The sequence below is a fragment of the Schistocerca nitens genome, chromosome 5 (genome assembly GCF_023898315.1).
Source record: "Schistocerca nitens isolate TAMUIC-IGC-003100 chromosome 5, iqSchNite1.1, whole genome shotgun sequence".
Taxonomy (NCBI): domain Eukaryota; kingdom Metazoa; phylum Arthropoda; class Insecta; order Orthoptera; family Acrididae; genus Schistocerca; species Schistocerca nitens.
Genome location: NC_064618.1, coordinates 549,928,063 through 549,946,379, shown reverse-complemented (window position 1 = coordinate 549,946,379; position 18,317 = coordinate 549,928,063). Strand labels below are relative to the sequence as shown.

At 45.0% G+C, this 18,317-nt stretch overlaps 1 protein-coding gene across 1 annotated transcript in view; it reads right to left on the bottom strand.

The window, feature by feature from the left end:
* Nucleotides 1–18,317, bottom strand: part of LOC126260572 (endothelin-converting enzyme-like 1) — a 398,875-nt gene that overhangs the window by 51,115 nt on the left and 329,443 nt on the right. Inside the window, exons 10-11 of the mRNA XM_049957907.1 lie at nt 15,286–15,463; nt 7,073–7,249 (exon numbers count right to left, since the gene is read on the bottom strand). Coding sequence (XP_049813864.1) covers nt 7,073–7,249; nt 15,286–15,463 — 355 coding nt within the window. The remainder of the gene's footprint in view (nt 1–7,072; nt 7,250–15,285; nt 15,464–18,317) is intronic.

The window sequence follows — 18,317 nt, the reverse complement described above, 5'->3', positions numbered from 1 at the left end:
TACGGAAAATGTTGGTAATAGCTACACTGTGCCATTGAACATGTACACTCCTGGAAATTGAAATAAGAACACCGTGAATTCATTGTCCCAGGAAGGGGAAACTTTATTGACACATTCCTGGGGTCAGATACATCACATGATCACACTGACAGAACCACAGGCACATAGACACAGGCAACAGAGCATGCACAATGTCGGCACTAGTACAGTGTATATCCACCTTTCGCAGCAATGCAGGCTGCTATTCTCCCATGGAGACGATCGTAGAGATGCTGGATGTAGTCCTGTGGAACGGCTTGCCATGCCATTTCCACCTGGCGCCTCAGTTGGACCAGCGTTCGTGCTGGACGTGCAGACCGCGTGAGACGGCGCTTCATCCAGTCCCAAACATGCTCAACGGGGGTCCGGAGATCTTGCTGGCCAGGGTAGTTGACTTACACCTTCTAGAGCACGTTGGGTGGCACGGGATACATGCGGACGTGCATTGTCCTGTTGGAACAGCAAGTTCCCTTGCCGGTCTAGGAATGGTAGAACGATGGGTTCGATGACGGTTTGGATGTACCGTGCACTATTCAGTGTCCCCTCGACGATCACCAGTGGTGTACGGCCAGTGTAGGAGATCGCTCCCCACACCATGATGCCGGGTGTTGGCCCTGTGTGCCTCGGTCGTATGCAGTCCTGATTGTGGCGCTCACCTGCACGGCGCCAAACACGCATACGACCATCATTGGCACCAAGGCAGAAGCGACTCTCATCGCTGAAGACGACACGTCTCCATTCGTCCCTCCATTCACGCCTGTCGCGACACCACTGGAGGCGGGCTGCACGATGTTGGGGCGTGAGCGGAAGACGGCCTAACGGTGTGCGGGACCGTAGCCCAGCTTCATGGAGACGGTTGCGAATGGTCCTCGCCGATACCCCAGGAGCAACAGTGTCCCTAATTTGCTGGGAAGTGGCGGTGCGGTCCCCTACGGCACTGCGTAGGATCCTACGGTCTTGGCGTGCATCCGTGCGTCGCTGCGGTCCGGTCCCAGGTCGACGGGCACGTGCACCTTCCGCCGACCACTGGCGACAACATCGATGTACTGTGGAGACCTCACGCCCCACGTGTTGAGCAATTCGGCGGTACGTCCACCCGGCCTCCCGCATGCCCACTATACGCCCTCGCTCAAAGTCCGTCAACTGCACATACGGTTCACGTCCACGCTGTCGCGGCATGCTACCAGTGTTAAAGACTGCGATGGAGCTCCGTATGCCACGGCAAACTGGCTGACACTGACGGCGGCGGTGCACAAATGCTGCGCAGCTAGCGCCATTCGACGGCCAACACCGCGGTTCCTGGTGTGTCCGCTGTGCCGTGCGTGTGATCACTGCTTGTACAGCCCTCTCGCAGTGTCCGGAGCAAGTATGGTGGGTCTGACACACCGGTGTCAATGTGTTCTTTTTTCCATTTCCAGGAGTGTACAAACGAACTGTACTTTCACTCAATACAAGAGATGGTTTACTAAGCTAGCTACATTAAATGCGATGTGGTCATTCTATCTCATGCTAGCTTTTCCTAGGCATAGATACTATTAATCAGCTCTAATCATCTGTCTTCCTATCCTGCTTCTCACCTGAAACTTAAAACCTACAGGCTATAATTCTCACTTTTCCAAAGCTGAATACAAGGTGTTAGGGGTACAGTTACAGATATTGTGATAGTTGCTACCTTAATATGTACCAACTTCAGGTTACAATTTTTTTTCCTCTACATCTAACAGTCTCCCAGCAAACACATCGCATAATTTTCTGCCTTATGTTTTCGGCACGGTCTTTTTGCACCGAGAAGTAGACTACGCCCGTCAGTATAGACTATTATTTTGACCCTATGCATCCACACTTACATACCTGACATGCTGCCCAAGTGAAGATAAACTTAAACACCTTGCTTGTACCACGCATACTAACCAACCTAAGAATATAATACTTGTTACAGCTGACATTATTAGTCTGCAAATGAACTAAATACTGATGTAATGTTGTTCAATAAACTGTCCTCAGTTATCACTAGAAACATTTGCACTTATACCCATAACATCAACACGCAGTGACAGTATTTCACATGATCAAGTCTTTATAAGTTTTCCACAATTCCGAGTTTGTTTCTTTGCACTTCCTGCTTATTTCACAGACCCACAGTATTTGACGCGTTTACGATCGTCAATGCTAATAGTTTCAGGACGGAATATAATCATGACCGATGAAACGATATGATGCAGACGACTATCAAGTTGATAGTACTGCTTCGTTCAAGGTACTTTGCTGCTTCAGTCACCCGGGTGACTTGCTAGTCAGTCATTTATGAGTGTTACACAACGTTAATTATACAACGAGGTGCCAGTGTTTATTACCTTCGATTATGGATAATATGAATAGCCGAAATTTTGACCGGTACATGTCACATCTGGGAACTTTGATGAGGTAAGACTGTTCCTTGCTTTCAGCACTTACATTTCAGTGAGACTGCATCCACAGCTGAGAATCACTGGGCAGTGTGCGGCAGAGGGTACTTTTACTGTAGCACACATCAAGGATTCTCCACATTCCATTCACGAATAGACGATGGGAACAATAACTGCTTCACAGCCTAATATATTCGGGGTAGGCATGTAGGGATCAGAAAATACTTGTTTTCGGTGTGAAAGACGGCTCTTGAAGTTTACTAAGCATGCTACAGAGAGATGAACGGCGTCATTCTTCGAGTGTTATCCGTGGTAAAAAAAAAATTGCTGTTTTGAAGAGCGCGCCGCAGCGCATTGTGTGAAGCAGTCGTCCTCCGTTTCTGGCGGTGGCGCCGCTGTGGCAATCGCAGCTATGGTGTCTCCCTCTGGTGGGAAGGCGGAAAGGTTGCCTGTTCACGTGCATTTAAGGGGTGCTATGAGCTCGGCAGTTAGTCAGTCTGTCAGTCGGACTGAGGCTAGGTCAGTCTCGCGTCACCAGTTGCTGGTCTGTCTCTCGTTCGCATTTGTGCTGCAGTTTGTGTCTGTCTGTCGTCGGAGTGCGAGTATATCTGTCGTTTGGATCAAACTTTAAGCCAGAAAATGAGAGTCTTGCCACTCCGCCAGTAATAGAACTCAGCTAGTGGTCGCCCGGTCGGGGCTGAGTTCCTGCATCTGAGTCTGCGCGTTAGGCCGCCAGTCTCCTCGAGTTGCTCGGGCAACGGTCATTGGCGGTTGGATCGGTCGGTTGGTCGGTCGCGCACTGAGACACGGGATGACTTGTCCGCCTTGAGCGTCTTCGCATGTGAGGTCCCCACGTGAGTCCAGTGGGCCGCGCCGTATAGAAAGGGGTAGTGGTGTCGCGGTTGACACGAGAGCAACAGGAGTGAAGCCACGACATCGGGCTGGCCGGGGCGAGCTGCGACGCCGTGAGACGGGAGATAGGCGCGCCTTCCTGCGTCCGTTGAAGCGGCTGGCAGCGGACAGTTCGGGAGAGCGTTGGGGGTGCTGCGCCAGGTCTTCGCCAGAAATCGCAGTTTGTTAGAAGTTAAGTGATTGGAGATATGTTGTTTCATTTACTTGTTAAATTCTACTTGTTTTCTTGGTGAGGTCACCAGCCGCTTTGTTTTGGGGTCGTCCTACCATTCTTCTCCGTTTGCCCACCCGCGGGAAGGTGGTTATTTGTGAATTGGGTGGTCCGTTTCTCCCTTGTGGAGTTGGGGAGGGTTAGAGCAATCTGGGGTTCGGGTTGTTCAGTAATCCCCCTGTCAATCTGCCATACGTTAATAGCTGCCTCTGTCATGTTCGTCGAATTCGGTGTTAACGAATTTATAGAATTAAGGTGTAAAGGCCGAATTCCTGAAATATGTTTTTATCTTGCCTATCATCTTGCGAGGCTGTATATGTGTAATGTAGAGTATGTTGTACATTTTATGTAAGTCTGAATTTCATGGGTTTTATTTAAATAGTCATTTTTATAAAATTGCCACCATTCCACCGTAAGAGTCCTTTTAAAAACAAATTGCTCGGTGGCAAATAAGTGTGAGTGTTTTTACCATTTCCATCCCTGTTAAGGGGTGCATAGTTATTGTGTTTGTGTGAGTTGTTAAAATTTTTAGTTTATTCTGGTTTGTTGCAGATTTGCACCAGTGTAGTTTTTCAGTGGTCGTTGTGAGCGGTCGTGACTACGGCCGTGTTGAAAGGGAGCGGCAAGCTTCTTAGCCCGAAGGCTCATACTGTCAATATTGTTCTTTCTGCCTCTAAGTAAAATTGTAACTTGATATTTCGAGGGTCTTTTCTGCTTATAAATTTTAAATCTGTTTCTGAAAAGGCTTTTATGAATAAAATTCCCATTTCTTAAAGGTAATTTCATTTTCATCAGTTACTCCCTGGCAACTACTTTCACGCTTAAATGTCTTGATGTTCTTGATCAATCGCTAGTAAATGAAGTAAATTCTTTATGAAAAGATTTTTAAAGTAACTTCACAGTTCGTGTCTGCCAGTTAATACTTTTTAACATTTGTGTTACACTCTCTTGGCAGTGAAAGACGCCTCTGACAGTTCGCATCAACCTTCTATAAACACTGTCCGTCCAAAAACTTTCTGGACTGTTTTTACTCCTGGCGTTTAAGGGACGTCAGACCATTAACCGCCGCGCGGGGTAGCCATGCGGTCTTAGGCGCCTTGTCACGGTTCGTGTGGCGCCCCCCCGTCGGAGGTTCAAGTCCTCCGTCGGGCATGGGTGTGTGTGTGTTGTCCTTAACGTAAGTTTAAGTTAGATAAAGTAGTGTGTAAGCCTAAGACCGATGACCTCAGCAGTTTGGTCCAATCGGAATTTACACAAATTTCCAAATTTTCCCAGTAACTTATAGTGGCAGCTTGAGCTAACAACGGTAAACAATATATGTGCTAAAGACCTGTCAGTTGTAAGCAGTTTGTGTTAAGTAGTGGACGTGCGGCCATAATGTGTCAACGTTGTTGTGTCACAAATCACATTGGAGTAACATCTTTACATCAAGTGTTCGACATATTCTCCCTAAAGTTTTGAAGAAAAAGAGGCACTAATGTACATAATCCCACTTTTGCTTCTCATCTGTTAATTTTCGGTCACATACCGAAAAGCGTGGAAGAAATTTCCATTTTACATTTTACATTGAGAAAAGAAATTTCATAGGCTCGTCGTACTCGAAGAACTGGAGATTTTCAAGCATATTTCTAAGAAGATGGCCTCAGTCTCAATGATGATGATGATGATGATGAGGTCCCATAGTCCGAGGAGCGTAGCGGACGATGCGGGAGACCCGCACCGCTGTACTAGGCAAGGTCCTAGCGGTGGTGGTTTGCCATAGCCTTCCTCCGACCGTAATGGGGATGAATGATGATGACCACACAACAACACCCAGTTATCTCGGGGCAGGAAAAATCCCTCACCCTGCCGGGAATCGTACCCGGGACCCCGTGTGGGGGAGGCGAGAACGCTACCGCAAGACCACGATCTACGGACTCATTATCAATGAACAGTTACAATTACGCAACAAAAATTTTTTCGATGGTTTTAATCCACAACTCGCAGAATTTGGATTCCTTCATTTCTGCTATATTTCTCTGCCTCTAGTTCCGAAACGTCACTTTCTTAGAATTTTAAGTGTGTGCTACTATACCTTCATGTAGATATTTTTTGGACTTTACAGATGTTTGAACAAATTCTCTGCATTTTGTGTCCTTTACCTGACAAATTTCTGTCAAGCCAAGTAATAAAATATGGGTGATAATAGTGTTTTGTATGGAATCAAAATATCGCTCATAATATTTTAGTTATCTTCCTACCGAAACGGAACCAATATTACTAGCATCCGCTCTTACTGAATTGCCGTCATATTTACACCAGTATGGTATGCTTATTCTGCAAATAACCCACTCAAGAAATTTTGAACCTGCGGACTAAGGTTTCGGATAGAAGGAGCGGGAACTTAAAATACAACAAACGAGTGTGAAAAACATTTGATTCTAGTTAGTGGCGTAGGGAACTTCGTGTTCCAGCCCATAAAGCTTCACACAATAGATGTGACACTAAGTTTAAAACTTTTGATCAGAAACTGAAGTCATTTACTCTAGTAATAATAGTTATAAGGGTGAACCAGAACTCAGTGATAAAATTTCGTATGTTTTCCAGGGATATTTTTTTGAGTACCTTGGTATAACGGTCCTGTGGTCTGCCGTGATCCGTTATAATTTGAGATCTAACCTCATTTGTTATTGTATCCTTATAGCACTTAGAATATCTCCACAGCAGTACAAATGTCGACTGAATGCACTGTGTGTCTCGTTTAGAGCCACATTTGTTCCCTGGACACATGTAAGTTCAATTCTCCTCCCTTGTGTGTCGTGTTCGTTTTTGAGGTAGTGTTAGGTGTACGTTAACGGAGTTACACAACAATATGGGTAAACTTACTGATAAAACACTGGACGATATGTGCCTAGTGTATAGGTTCACTGGAAGCAAAGGAAGAGCGGTACAGCGACGCTATGGTAGACTCTTCCTGTAGCAAAGTCAACCACATCACAACCAGAAAACTTTTATGTCCACTGACTCTGGCCGCGGGAGCCTATGCAATTACACATCACAGAACTTTTGCATCTGTAAATAAGTGCGTACGAGGAACTGGAGCCTTGCGTTTTAGAAAGAGAGTCCGGTTGAGGCTGGTGTCCGAGTATTTCCTAGAAACAAAGGAAATTGGGGTAACACACAAAATATATCATAATTACTGTGCATCTGTCCCTCATATCAAAATACTACGAAAATATCCTTGAAAGACGTCCGAATCTTCGTAATGTTGCTATTTTTCTTCTCAACAGCTTAACACCGATATATTTCTTGTGGTTTTCATTCATTGTAGCTGATATAATGCTAAAAGTAGTATTCCAGTGTCGGACAGAACCTGACGTACGCCAGATATCTGATAACGCAACAACAAAAGAATCCTCGTCGACAGTAAAGAACTTATAAAACATGGAGAAAGTAGGCTGCGGTGCTGACGTCAGAGTTACTTATTGACGGCGTGCGAGTCGAGGTGAGGCGAGAGGCGACTCACGTCGTGGAGGAGCGCGGCCACGTACGTGTGGTTGGAGAGGCCGGGCATCGTCAGCAGGTGCGCACGCAGGGCTGCCAACTTGGCGAGCGCCGCCTCGCGGCTGGTCGCGTCCAGCCAGGGCAGCAGCCGCACCCGCGCCTCCAGCGCAGACTTCAGTCGCTCCAGCAGTTGGCGCGCCTGTGGGCAGGCACACTCGCTCGTCACGTTCCGTCTGTTACGGAGAATATCATGACAGAGAAACTACTGCTACTGATACACTGCTGCCTACTAAAAGCCGCGCAGAGTAGCCGCGTGGTCTAGGGCGTCTTGCCACGGTTCGCGCGGCTCTCGTCGTCGGAGGTTCGAGTCCTCCCTCTGGCATGTGTGTGTGTGTGTGTGTGTGTGTGTGTGTGTGTGTGTGTGTGTGTGTGTTGTCCTTAGCCTAAGTAAAATTAAGTTAGCTTAAGTAGTGTGTAAGCCTAGGGGGCGATGACCTCAGCAGTTTGCTCCCATACAAGCTTACCACCACCACCACGCCTATTAAAACTACGACATCAAGCAGGGGAGCAATTAACTACTTTTAACTCAATGTGCGATGTAGTATAGTAGGAGCAATTAACGCTTAAATTTATAGGTGATTTTACGGTATACAAAAAACGAAATATAGTGCACAAAGCTATCACACGAAAGCTCTAATCCCAATGGGCACCGAGTGAATTAAAAAAAGAGGTTCAAATGGCTCTGAGCACTATGGGACTTAACTTCTGAGGTCATCAGTCCCCTAGAACTTAGAACTAGTTAAACCTAACTAACCTAAGGACATCACACACATCCATGCCCGAGGCAGGATTCGAACCTGCGCCCTTAGCGGTCACGCAGGTTCAGACTGTAGCGCCTAGAACCGCTCGGCCACTCCGGCCGGCGGCACCGAGTGAAGCTCAGCTTTGATGACACATAGGGGCACGTCATACCATATTTTATAAAATTATGTGAGAAGCTCTTTTATAATACACATAATTTTATAACACGCAAACTTTTAAAATTTTTTTGAAAAGTGTTTTGGCACAATAGATGTATGTAACTTTATTATAAATATCATTTTGGTCGAACAACACACCATTCTCTTGCCTAAAAATGGCATTAATTACACAAAAAGTGGTCATTTGCATCTAGATCAAAGATATACATTAACTGGATCTAAATTACAGAATACAGGGAAGTATTCGACTTATACAGTTGGCAGTTAGGCATAGCCCAAGTCCATTCTGAATTTGGCCCTTAGAGTACTGGAAAATTGACAGATGTCGGCGAAATTACGTAGTTTGAAACTTAAGTAGGAATGTTTGCAGAGATGAAATGTCATCGCGAGTTTGTTTCTTTCAGCGTGGTACACGAGGATGTTTCGGAACATTAATTAAAATTGCTATGAAGTAATTTGGATGAGGAGATAAGGAATTTGAGCTGACCAGTTATATGGAAGCAAAATTTGCGAAGTACTAGGAGAGTTCTAAATATCGCAGGGGTCAGTGAAGTCAAATCGACAGGAAACAAGTATTACTAGTAAGATGATTATAGGGTAATATCAATAGCAGCAGAAAGTGGTATAAAGGGAGTAAGATTCGTTATGAATAGGAAGTCAGGGCAGAGACTGTGTTACTTGAACAGTTCAGTGATAGTGTTGTTCTTATCAGAATCGTCAGCAAACCAACAGCGACAACGATAGTTCATGCACACATGCCGACGTCGCAAGGTGAAGCTGAAGAGGTAGAGAAGGTATATGAGGATACTGAAAGAGTAATGTAGTACGTAAACTGAGACGGAAATCTAATAGTCATGGGGAACTGGAATGCAGTTGAAGGGGAAGGAATAGAAGAAAAGGATACAGGAGACCATGAGCTCGAGACAAAGAATCAGAGAGGAGAAACACTACATGAGTTCTGTAATAATTTTAAGCTAGTGATAGTGAATAATCTTTTCAAGCATCATAAGTGGAGGAGGTATACTTGGAAATATTTCAGTTAGATTATATCATTGTCAGGCAGGGATCCCGAAATCAGATACTGGATTTTAAGGTTTACCCAGGAGCAGATACAGACTCAGATCAAAATTTGATAGTGATAAAGAATAGGCTGAAGTTTAAGAGGTTAGTCAGAAAGAATCAATAGGCAAACATGTAGGATACGGAAATACTTAGGAACGACGAGATACTCTTGAAGTTCTCTAAAGCTGTAGATGCATCAATTAAGAATAGCCTAGTAGGCCGTACAGTTGAAGAGGAATGGCCACCTCTAAGAAGCTCAACCACAGAAATTGGCAAGTAAAACATAGGTACAAAGAAGGTAGCTCCGAAGAAGCCATGGGTGACAGAAGAAACACTTCAGTTGAACGCAGAAAGAAGGAAGTACAAATATATTCAGGGAAATCTAGGAACGCAGAAATACAAGCCGCTGACGAATGAAATAAATAGAAAGTGCAGGGAAGTTAAAACGAAATGGCTACATGAAAAATGTCAAGAAGTTGGAAAAGAAATGATTTTTGGAAGGACTGGCTCAGCACAAAAAGTAGAAACAACTTTCGGTGAAATGAGAAGCAAGGGTGGTAACATTAAGAGTGCAATGTGTGTTAAATGCAGAGGAGAGAGCGCATAGGTGGAAAGAGTACATCGAATGACTTTATGAGGGGGAAGACTTTTCGATATGATGGAAGAAGAAACAGTTCTTGATTCATAATCAGAATTTAAGAGAGCTTTAGAGGACTTAAAATCAAATAAGGGAGAAAGTATAGACAACATTCGATCAGAATTTCTGTAATCATTGGGGAAGTGGCAACAAAACGACTATTCACGTTGGTGTGTAGAATGTTGAGTCTGGCGACATGCCATCTGACTCTAGGAAAAATATAGTCCACACATTTCCGAAGACTGCAAGAGCTGACAGATGTGAGAATTATCGCACAATCAGCATAACAGCTCATCCCCCAAGTTGCTTACAAGAATAATATACAGAAGAATGGAAAAGAAAACTGAGGATGTATTAGATGATGATCAGTTTCGCTTAAGGAAGGATAAAGGGACCAGAGAGGCAATTCTAACGTTGCGGTTGATATGGAAGCGAGGCTAAAGAAAAATCAAGACACGTTCGTAGGATTTGTAGTCCTCGAAAAGCGTTAGACAATGTCAAATGATGCAAGATGTTCGAAATTCTGAGAAAAATAAGGGTAAGCTTTAGGGAGATGCGGGTAATATACAATGTGTACAATAGCCCAGAGGGAATAAGAAGAGTGGACGACCAAGAACGAAGTGCTCCGATTAAAAACGGAGTAAGACAGGGATGTAGTCTTTCGCCCCTGCTGTTCAATCCGTACATCGAAGAAGCAATGATGGAATTAAAAGAAAAGTTAAGGAATGAAATTAAAATTCAAGGTGAAAGTATATCAATGATACTATTCGCTGATGACATTGCTGTCCTGAGTGGAAGTGAAGAAGAATGACATGATCTGCTGAATGGAATGAGTACAAAATATGGATTGAGAGTAAATCGAAGAAAGAAAAAAGTAGTAGGAAGCAACAGAAATGAGAACAATGAGGAACTTAATATCAGGATTGATGGTCAAGTGCCGGTCGGAGTGGCTGTGCGGTTCTAGGCGCTACAGTCTGGAGCCGAGCGACCGCTACGGTCGCAGGTTCGAATCCTGCCTCGGGCATGGATGTGTGTGATGTCCTTAGATTAGTTAGGTTTAATTAGTTCTAAGTTCTAGGCGACTGATGACCTCAGAAGTTAAGTCGCACAGTGCTCAGAGCCATTTGAATCATTTTTTGATGGTCAAGTAGTCGATGAAGTATAGGAAAAATACTATCTAGGCATCAAAATAAATAGTGGCGGACGGACAAGAACGACATCAAAAGCAAACTAGCACTAGCAAAAAGGGCATTCCTGGATACGAGAAGTCTACTAGTATCAAACATAGGCCTTAACTTGAGGAAGAAATATATGAGAATATATGTTTCGAGCACAGCATTATATGGTAGTGAAATATGGACTGTGGGAAAACCGGAAGAGAAGAAAATCGAAGCATTTGAGATGTGCTGTGGACGAATGTTGAAAATTAGGTGGACTGATATGGTGAGGTATGAGGAGAGGACATGAATATGTGGAAAACACTTACAAGAAGGGACACGATGATAGGACATCAGTTGACACATCAGGGAATAACTTCCATGGTACTAGAGGGAAGTGTAGAGGGTAAAAACAGTAGAGGAAGACAGAGATTGGAATACATCCAGCAAATAGTTGAAGATGTAGGTTGCAAGTGCTACTTTGGGACGAAGACGTTGGCATAGGAAAGGACGTAGTCAGAAGGCTGATTACTCAAAAGGGGGGAGGCGGGGAGATATCCTCCAACGCTGGTAAGCCTGATGGGAGACATTTCAGCTAAGCTCGGAGGTCGCTCAGAGTTTCATTGCAAAGACTATCAACTAGAGCTATAGCCCGTGGGTGGTTGTCCCAGTTAGCTCAGACTGTAGCTAGGTAGACAGATGCCTAATCTCATCCACTGAACAACCCGCTGCACAGTTGCTGCCCGCTGCACAGTTGCTGCCTGCCGGCTCCAGCTGACAGCCAGTATATCGACACACCAACCACATAGCGGCCGCTATGAAGCTCCTTGATGCACTTACATAAAAGTGTGCCTGTCTACATATACACTCCGTATGCTTCAGAATAATAAGTGAAACTCTGGAGAGCAGTCCTGAGGTTTTCACTAAAGTAATGTTTATACTTCTTACTTCCTTTTTCTGTTGCATTGTGCAATAGTTGTGTCACAATAAGTTTTACAAAAAGTAGCTGTAATAAATCTAGCTGTGGTTCAAATAGACGGGTTTTATACAAACAAAGTTATTTATATTCCTTTAAATTGTTATTAAATGCAAATGCTAAAATGAATTTCTGCACGTTCCAGTAACCGTCAAAATATTTCATTTCCCCAATTAATGTCCATCTGTGAGTGAGTATTCTATATATAATATGAAAGAGATTCAATGACCAAGGTTTTAACACTGGTATATCCTTGTATTTTACACATCAAAATATCATATTGGGAAGAGAGTCTTGTCCTTCACAATGGCATATGTCTGAGAGTAACGTCTGGACGCTTTTAAGATGTTGGGGATCGACGGTGTAAAACTTGAGACGAAAAGCAATACCCATTACTCAGTGCCCACTTGAATTTCTCCACGTAACCGGAGGTTCCGGACGCATCAGCGCCACCACGAGGAAGAGTGGCATCTGATACATACTTCACGTTTAGGTACAATAAAATTCAGTGTCTGTTAGATGACGATCATTCTGGTATTAGGACAGATTAAGGCATCCGTGAGAAAATCTTGACATTACACTTAATCATAGAAGTAAGACTTAAGAAATATTAAGGCATTTTCATGGGCCTTGTCGTCCTAGAAAAAGCAATCGAAAACGGCGCTAGACGTTTATAATCCTCTAATAAATTGATATATATTTTGGGGGAAGGAGGGACATAAACAATACGTGAGGAATCCAAGTGAGAAAAATAAGAATTGTCGAAGAAGAGAAAAGTGTAGGGAGGGAACCACTGTTTTCGAAGAAGCAATGGTGGAAATAAAATAAATTTTCAGGTGTGGGATTGAAGTAGAGGCTGAAAGGATATCAACAATAATGTTTCCTGATAACATTGCTATCCCAGTGGAAGTGACGAAGAATTACGGGAAATGTTAAAGGAAATCACTTTTCTAATGAGCTAAAATTATAAATGATAATAAATTAAAGGAAGACAAACTAATGAGAAGTAGCAAAAATTAGGTAAGTGATAAACTTGGCAGAAAAACTGGGGACCACGAAGAAGACAGAAAGAAGGAAATGTGGTATCCTGGAAGAAAAATGAAGTGCAACAGATGAAGCAAGGAAAATATAAGAAGCAGATTATGTCAGGCAAGGAAGCATTCCTCTCCAAAAGTAAGTCTACTAGTATACAAAAACTCACCTTATTTTAAAAAAGAAATTTCTGAGAATGTACACCTGGAATGAAGCATTGTGCGGAAGCGTAATAAGAAGAATGGAAAAGCCGGAACAGAAGAAAATCAAAACATTTGGGATGTAGAGTTAGAGTGATGGTGAAAATTCAGTGAGGACACTCGGCCCGGAATCGGCGAGGAAACGACCGACAGGATAATAGAACATGTTTCAAGACATCGGGGAGTAACTTCCACGGTACTAAGAGCCTCAAGAGGGCAAACATTTTAGGGTAGGACAGAGAAGGGAATATATCTTAAACTAAATGAGTACGTTGTATTTAAGTGCCGTTTAGAGATGAAGAAGTTGGTACTGACCAGAAATTTAAATGGTTTACATAACAATGTGCTGTGGGGTTCTTCCATTTGTTATGCCGGTCAGATTTAAATTTTTCGTGATGACTCAAGATCACTCAATGTGGATGCTGTGAATGTGTCTTTGGAAAGCAGGTGGCCTAATTCATTTCCACTGTTGTGACATTTGTGCTGTGTTGTTGACCGGCAGTAAGACTTAAGTGTCTGTGGAACCCATCTGTACCTGCCATTCATGCTACTTCAGGGCTCAGGAAATGTTCGTTGAAATGGCGCAGGTAGAGACGCTAATCTGGTTTCTGACAGTGTGGTTGAGTAGCTGGCACACATACCGACCCTAATCTGATACATCAAGGTGGCCGACGGGTTTTTGGGAAGCTGCGCGGGATTAGCCGAGCGGTCTGTGGCGCTGCAGTCATGGACTGAGCGGCTGGTCCCGGCGGAGGTTCGAGTCCTCCCTCGGGCATGGGTGTGCGTGTTTGTCCTTAGGATAATTTAGGTTAAGTAGTGTGTAAGCTTAGGGACTGATGACCCCATAAGATTTCACACACATTTGAATAGCCGGCCGGAGTGGCCAAGCGGTTCTAGGCGCTTCAGTCTGGAACCGCGCGACCGCTACGGTCGCAGTTTCGAATCCTGCCTCGGGCATGGATGTGTGTGACGTCCTTAGGTTAGTTAGGTTTAAGTAGTTCTAAGTTGTAGGGGACTGATGACCTCCGATGTTAAGTCCTATAGTGCTCCGAGCCATTTTTTTAACATTTGAACATTTGCTTTTAAGGAGCTGGTTCAAAATAGCTCTAAGCACTATGGGACTTAATATCTGAGGTCATCAGTCCCGTAGACTTAGAACTACTTAAACCTAACTAACCTAAGGACATCACACACGCCCATGTCCATGGCAGGATTCGAACCTGCGACCGTAGAAGCAGCGCGGTTCTAGGCTGAAGTGCCTAGAACCGCTCGGCCACAGAGGCCGGCGGGGCGCTGGTGCAGGTAAAAACACTGATCTGGTGCCTGAGCGTATCCAGCGTTTGGGGAAGTGCCACAAGTGGAGCTTGAGGGTTTCCAGCAGGTGCTAAAGGAACTGGCGCCGGTAGAAGCGCAGACCTGATGTGGAAGGTGCCCATCAGGTGTTTGAGAAGCGGGTCGCATTTATGCTAGCCTATTGTTTGAGATTGTCCAGAAGGTGTCTGGGAAACTGGTGCGGGTAGAGACAATGCCTTGGTGCTTTAAGCGTCCAGAAAGTGTTTGGGGAACTGACGAAGGCAGAGGCACTAACCAGGTACCTAAAAAAGAAGGTGTTTGGTGAAACGGCGCTGCTAGGGACTGTAATCTGGTTCTTGAGGGTATCGGGCAAGTTTTTGGGAAAGTGGCGCAAGCCGGCCGGTGTGGCCGTGCGGTTAAAGGCGCTTCAGTCTGGAACCGCGTGACCGCTACGGTCGCAGGTTCGAATCCTGCCTCGGGCATGGATGTGTGTGATATCATTAGGTTAGTTAGGTTTAATTAGTTCTAAGTTCTAGGCGACTGATGACCTCAGACGTTAAGTCGCATAGTGCTCAGAGCCATTTGAACCAGCCAAAGTGGCGCATGTGGGACATTGGTCTGGTGCTCGAGTGTGCAGCAGTTATCCTGGAGACTAGTGCAAAGTTGAGATTCTGATCTCACGGTTGATGGTGTCCAGCTGATGTTCAGCGAACTGGCAGAAGATAGAGACACTGACCTGATGCTTTGCGAAGTCTAGCTGGTGTTAAGAAGACTGGCACAGGTAGAGACACTGATATGCTGCTTGAGGACTTGAAGATGTCGAGCAGACAGTTGAGTAACTTGTGCTGGTGGACATAACGACTTGAGGTAAACAACAGGTTTTTGAAGACACACTGACCTGATTCTTGATGGTGTCGAGCAGCTGCCTGGGGTACTGGCGCAGGTAGAGCGCGGCCACCTCCTGGCTGAAGAGCGCCACGCAGAGCCGGGCGCAGCGCGCCGCGTCGCCCGCCACCGCCTCCAGCTGGTGCAGAGAGTCCCGCCCCAGCAGACCCAGCAGCGCGTTGTGCACCGTCCTGCGGGCAGCCCAACTCTCAGGCTGCTTCCCATTAATTAAACTACTGGCCATTAAAATTGCTACACCACGAATATGTCGTGCTACAGAAGCGAAATTTAACCGACAGGAAGAAGATGCTGTGATATGCAAATGATTAGCTTTTCAGAACATTCACACAAGGTTGGCGCCGGTGGCGACACCTACAACGTGCTGACATGAGGAAAGTTTCCAACCGATTTCTCATACACAAACAGCAGTTGACCGGCGTTGCCTGGTGAAACGTTGTTGTGAGCCTCGTGTAAGGAGGAGACTATGATAAATGTCGGATTGTAGCCTATCGCGATTGCGGTTTATCGTATCGCGACATTGCTGCTCGCGTTGGTCGAGATCCAATGACTGTTAGCAGAATATGGAATCGGTGGGTTCAGGAGGGTAATACGGAACGTCGTGCTGGATCCCAACGGCCTCGTATCACTAGCAGTCGAGATGACAGGCATCTTATTCGCATGGCTGTAACGGATCGTGCAGCCACGTCTCGATCCCTGAGTCAACAGATGGGGACGTTTGGATGACAACAACCATCTGCACGAACAGTTCTATGACGTTTGCAGCAGCAAGGACTATCATCCCGGAGACCATGGCTGGTTACCATTGGCGCTGTATCACAGACAGGAGCGCCTGCGACGGTGTACTCAACGACGAACGTGGATGCACGAATGGCAGAACATAATTTTTTCGGATGAATCCAGGTTCTGTTTACAGCATCATGATGGTCGCATCCGTGTTTGGTGACATCGCGGTGAACGTACATTGGAAGCGTGTATTCGTCATTGCCATACTGGCGTATCACCCGGCATGAAGGTATGGGGTGCCATTGGTTACACGTCTCGGCCACCTCTTGTTCGCATTGACGGCACTTCGAACAGTGGAATACAAAACGTTAGTAGGCAAGGAAACTGAGTATCATTCACTTTAGATTCAGCGTTTAAGAAACAGATGTATCGAATTAAAAATGATCTAAAAACAACTGCCAATAGCTTTTTGCTTGGCAGTAGATGTCAACTAGGTAAACATTCCCAAACGAAAATATCCAGGGCGAGGGAACAGCATTGGCAGTATCGATGAAATATTACCTTGTATTGCGTGTCAGTCAAACTCGTACGAGATATTTACGCAGTTGACTTATACCTAGTAGAATGTCTCACTTCGTTGATGCTGTCAACGCTACCAGTTCACTGTGGACATTATGGTCTGAAACATGAACTCCACCGATTAAATTTCGGAGGAAGTTCGGCGACATTTTTTGTCAGTTTAGGTATAAGGGACAAGGGATCACCGTGGCTCATTAAAGAATAGTAATGCTATTGTAATCTATTCGTCTCGTCACTCTAAGTACCATTGTTTCTGTGAATATGCCTTACTCCTTAGATTTCTGTGGCTGTTTCCTCTGAACCTCTTCAGAGGTCGGAACACTTGATGTAGACTCGCTCGCGCCTGTTCCGTTCATTGCACCTGTTGGACCACAGCACCTCGCTCGTCTTCCCTGTCCATGTAGAACGGCACGTCATAAAAGGAGGACATGCGGCGCCTGTGTGGCTTCGTGGACTCTGTTGTTGATCGACTCGTTATCAACGTACCAGAGGACAGTTCCAGAACTGAAATGTATTTCTCGGATTCGGATAAGGATGGAACTAAGAGATTACCAGACGACTTACTGTAATTAATGCCTTCAGTGGCTTCAGTATTCAACAATACGGTGAAATCCATGCAGCATGCTTTTGCATCACACATCGCTCGCTCTGAAAAATTACACCGTGTTTAAGCTAGACATTTTTATCACTCTTATTTGTAATTATAATACTATGTAGATCAGAACGAGGGCATTTTATGCGTTTCGTTTTGTCGCCTAAGAAGCGTGCGGTAGTGCTAGAGTTTTGCCGAATATTATTTCATCATCCTTAAAAATTAAATGACATTCTAAGCTATATTGTTTCTCTGCATGTCTCTTTTTACGTCTGAGCTGCCAGTGCTCACATCATTAAAGGTTAGTTTTGGACCCCCATGAACCATGGACCTTGCCGTTGGTGGGGAGGCTTGCGTGCCTCAGCGATACAGATGGCCGTACCGTAGGTGCAACCACAACGGAGGGGTATCTGTTGAGAGGCCAGACAAACTCGTGAGGAGGGGCAGCAGCCTTTTCAGTAGTTGCAGGGGCAACACTCTGGATGATTGACTGATCTGGCCTTGTAACATTAACCAAAACGGCCTTGCTGTGCTGGTACTGCGAACGGCTGAAAGCAAGGGGAAACTACAGCCGTAATTTTTCCCGAGGACATGCAGCTTTACTGTATGACTAAATGATGATGGCGTCCTCTTGGGTAAAATATTCCGGAGGTAAAATAGTCCCCCATTCGTATCTCCGGGCGGGGACTACTCAAGAGGACGTCGTTATCAGGAGAAAGAAAACTGGCATTCTACGGATCGGAGCGTGGAATGTCAGATCCCTTAATCGGGCAGGTGGGTTAGAAAATTTAAAAAGGGAAATGGATAGGTTAAATTTAAATATAGTGGGAATTAGTGAAGTTCGGTGGCAGGAGTATCAAGACTTTTGGTCAGGTGATTACAGGGTTACAAATAAAAAATCAAATAGGGGTAATGCAGGAGTAGGTATAATAATGAATAAAAAAATAGGAGTGCGGGTTAGCTACTACAAACAGCATAGTGAACGCATTATTGTGGCCAAGATAGACACAAAGCCCATGCCTACTACAGTAGTACAAGTTTATATGCCAAGTAGCTCTGCAGATGATGAAGAAATTGATGAAATGTATGACGAGATAAAAGAAATTATTCAGGTAGTGAAGGGAGACGAA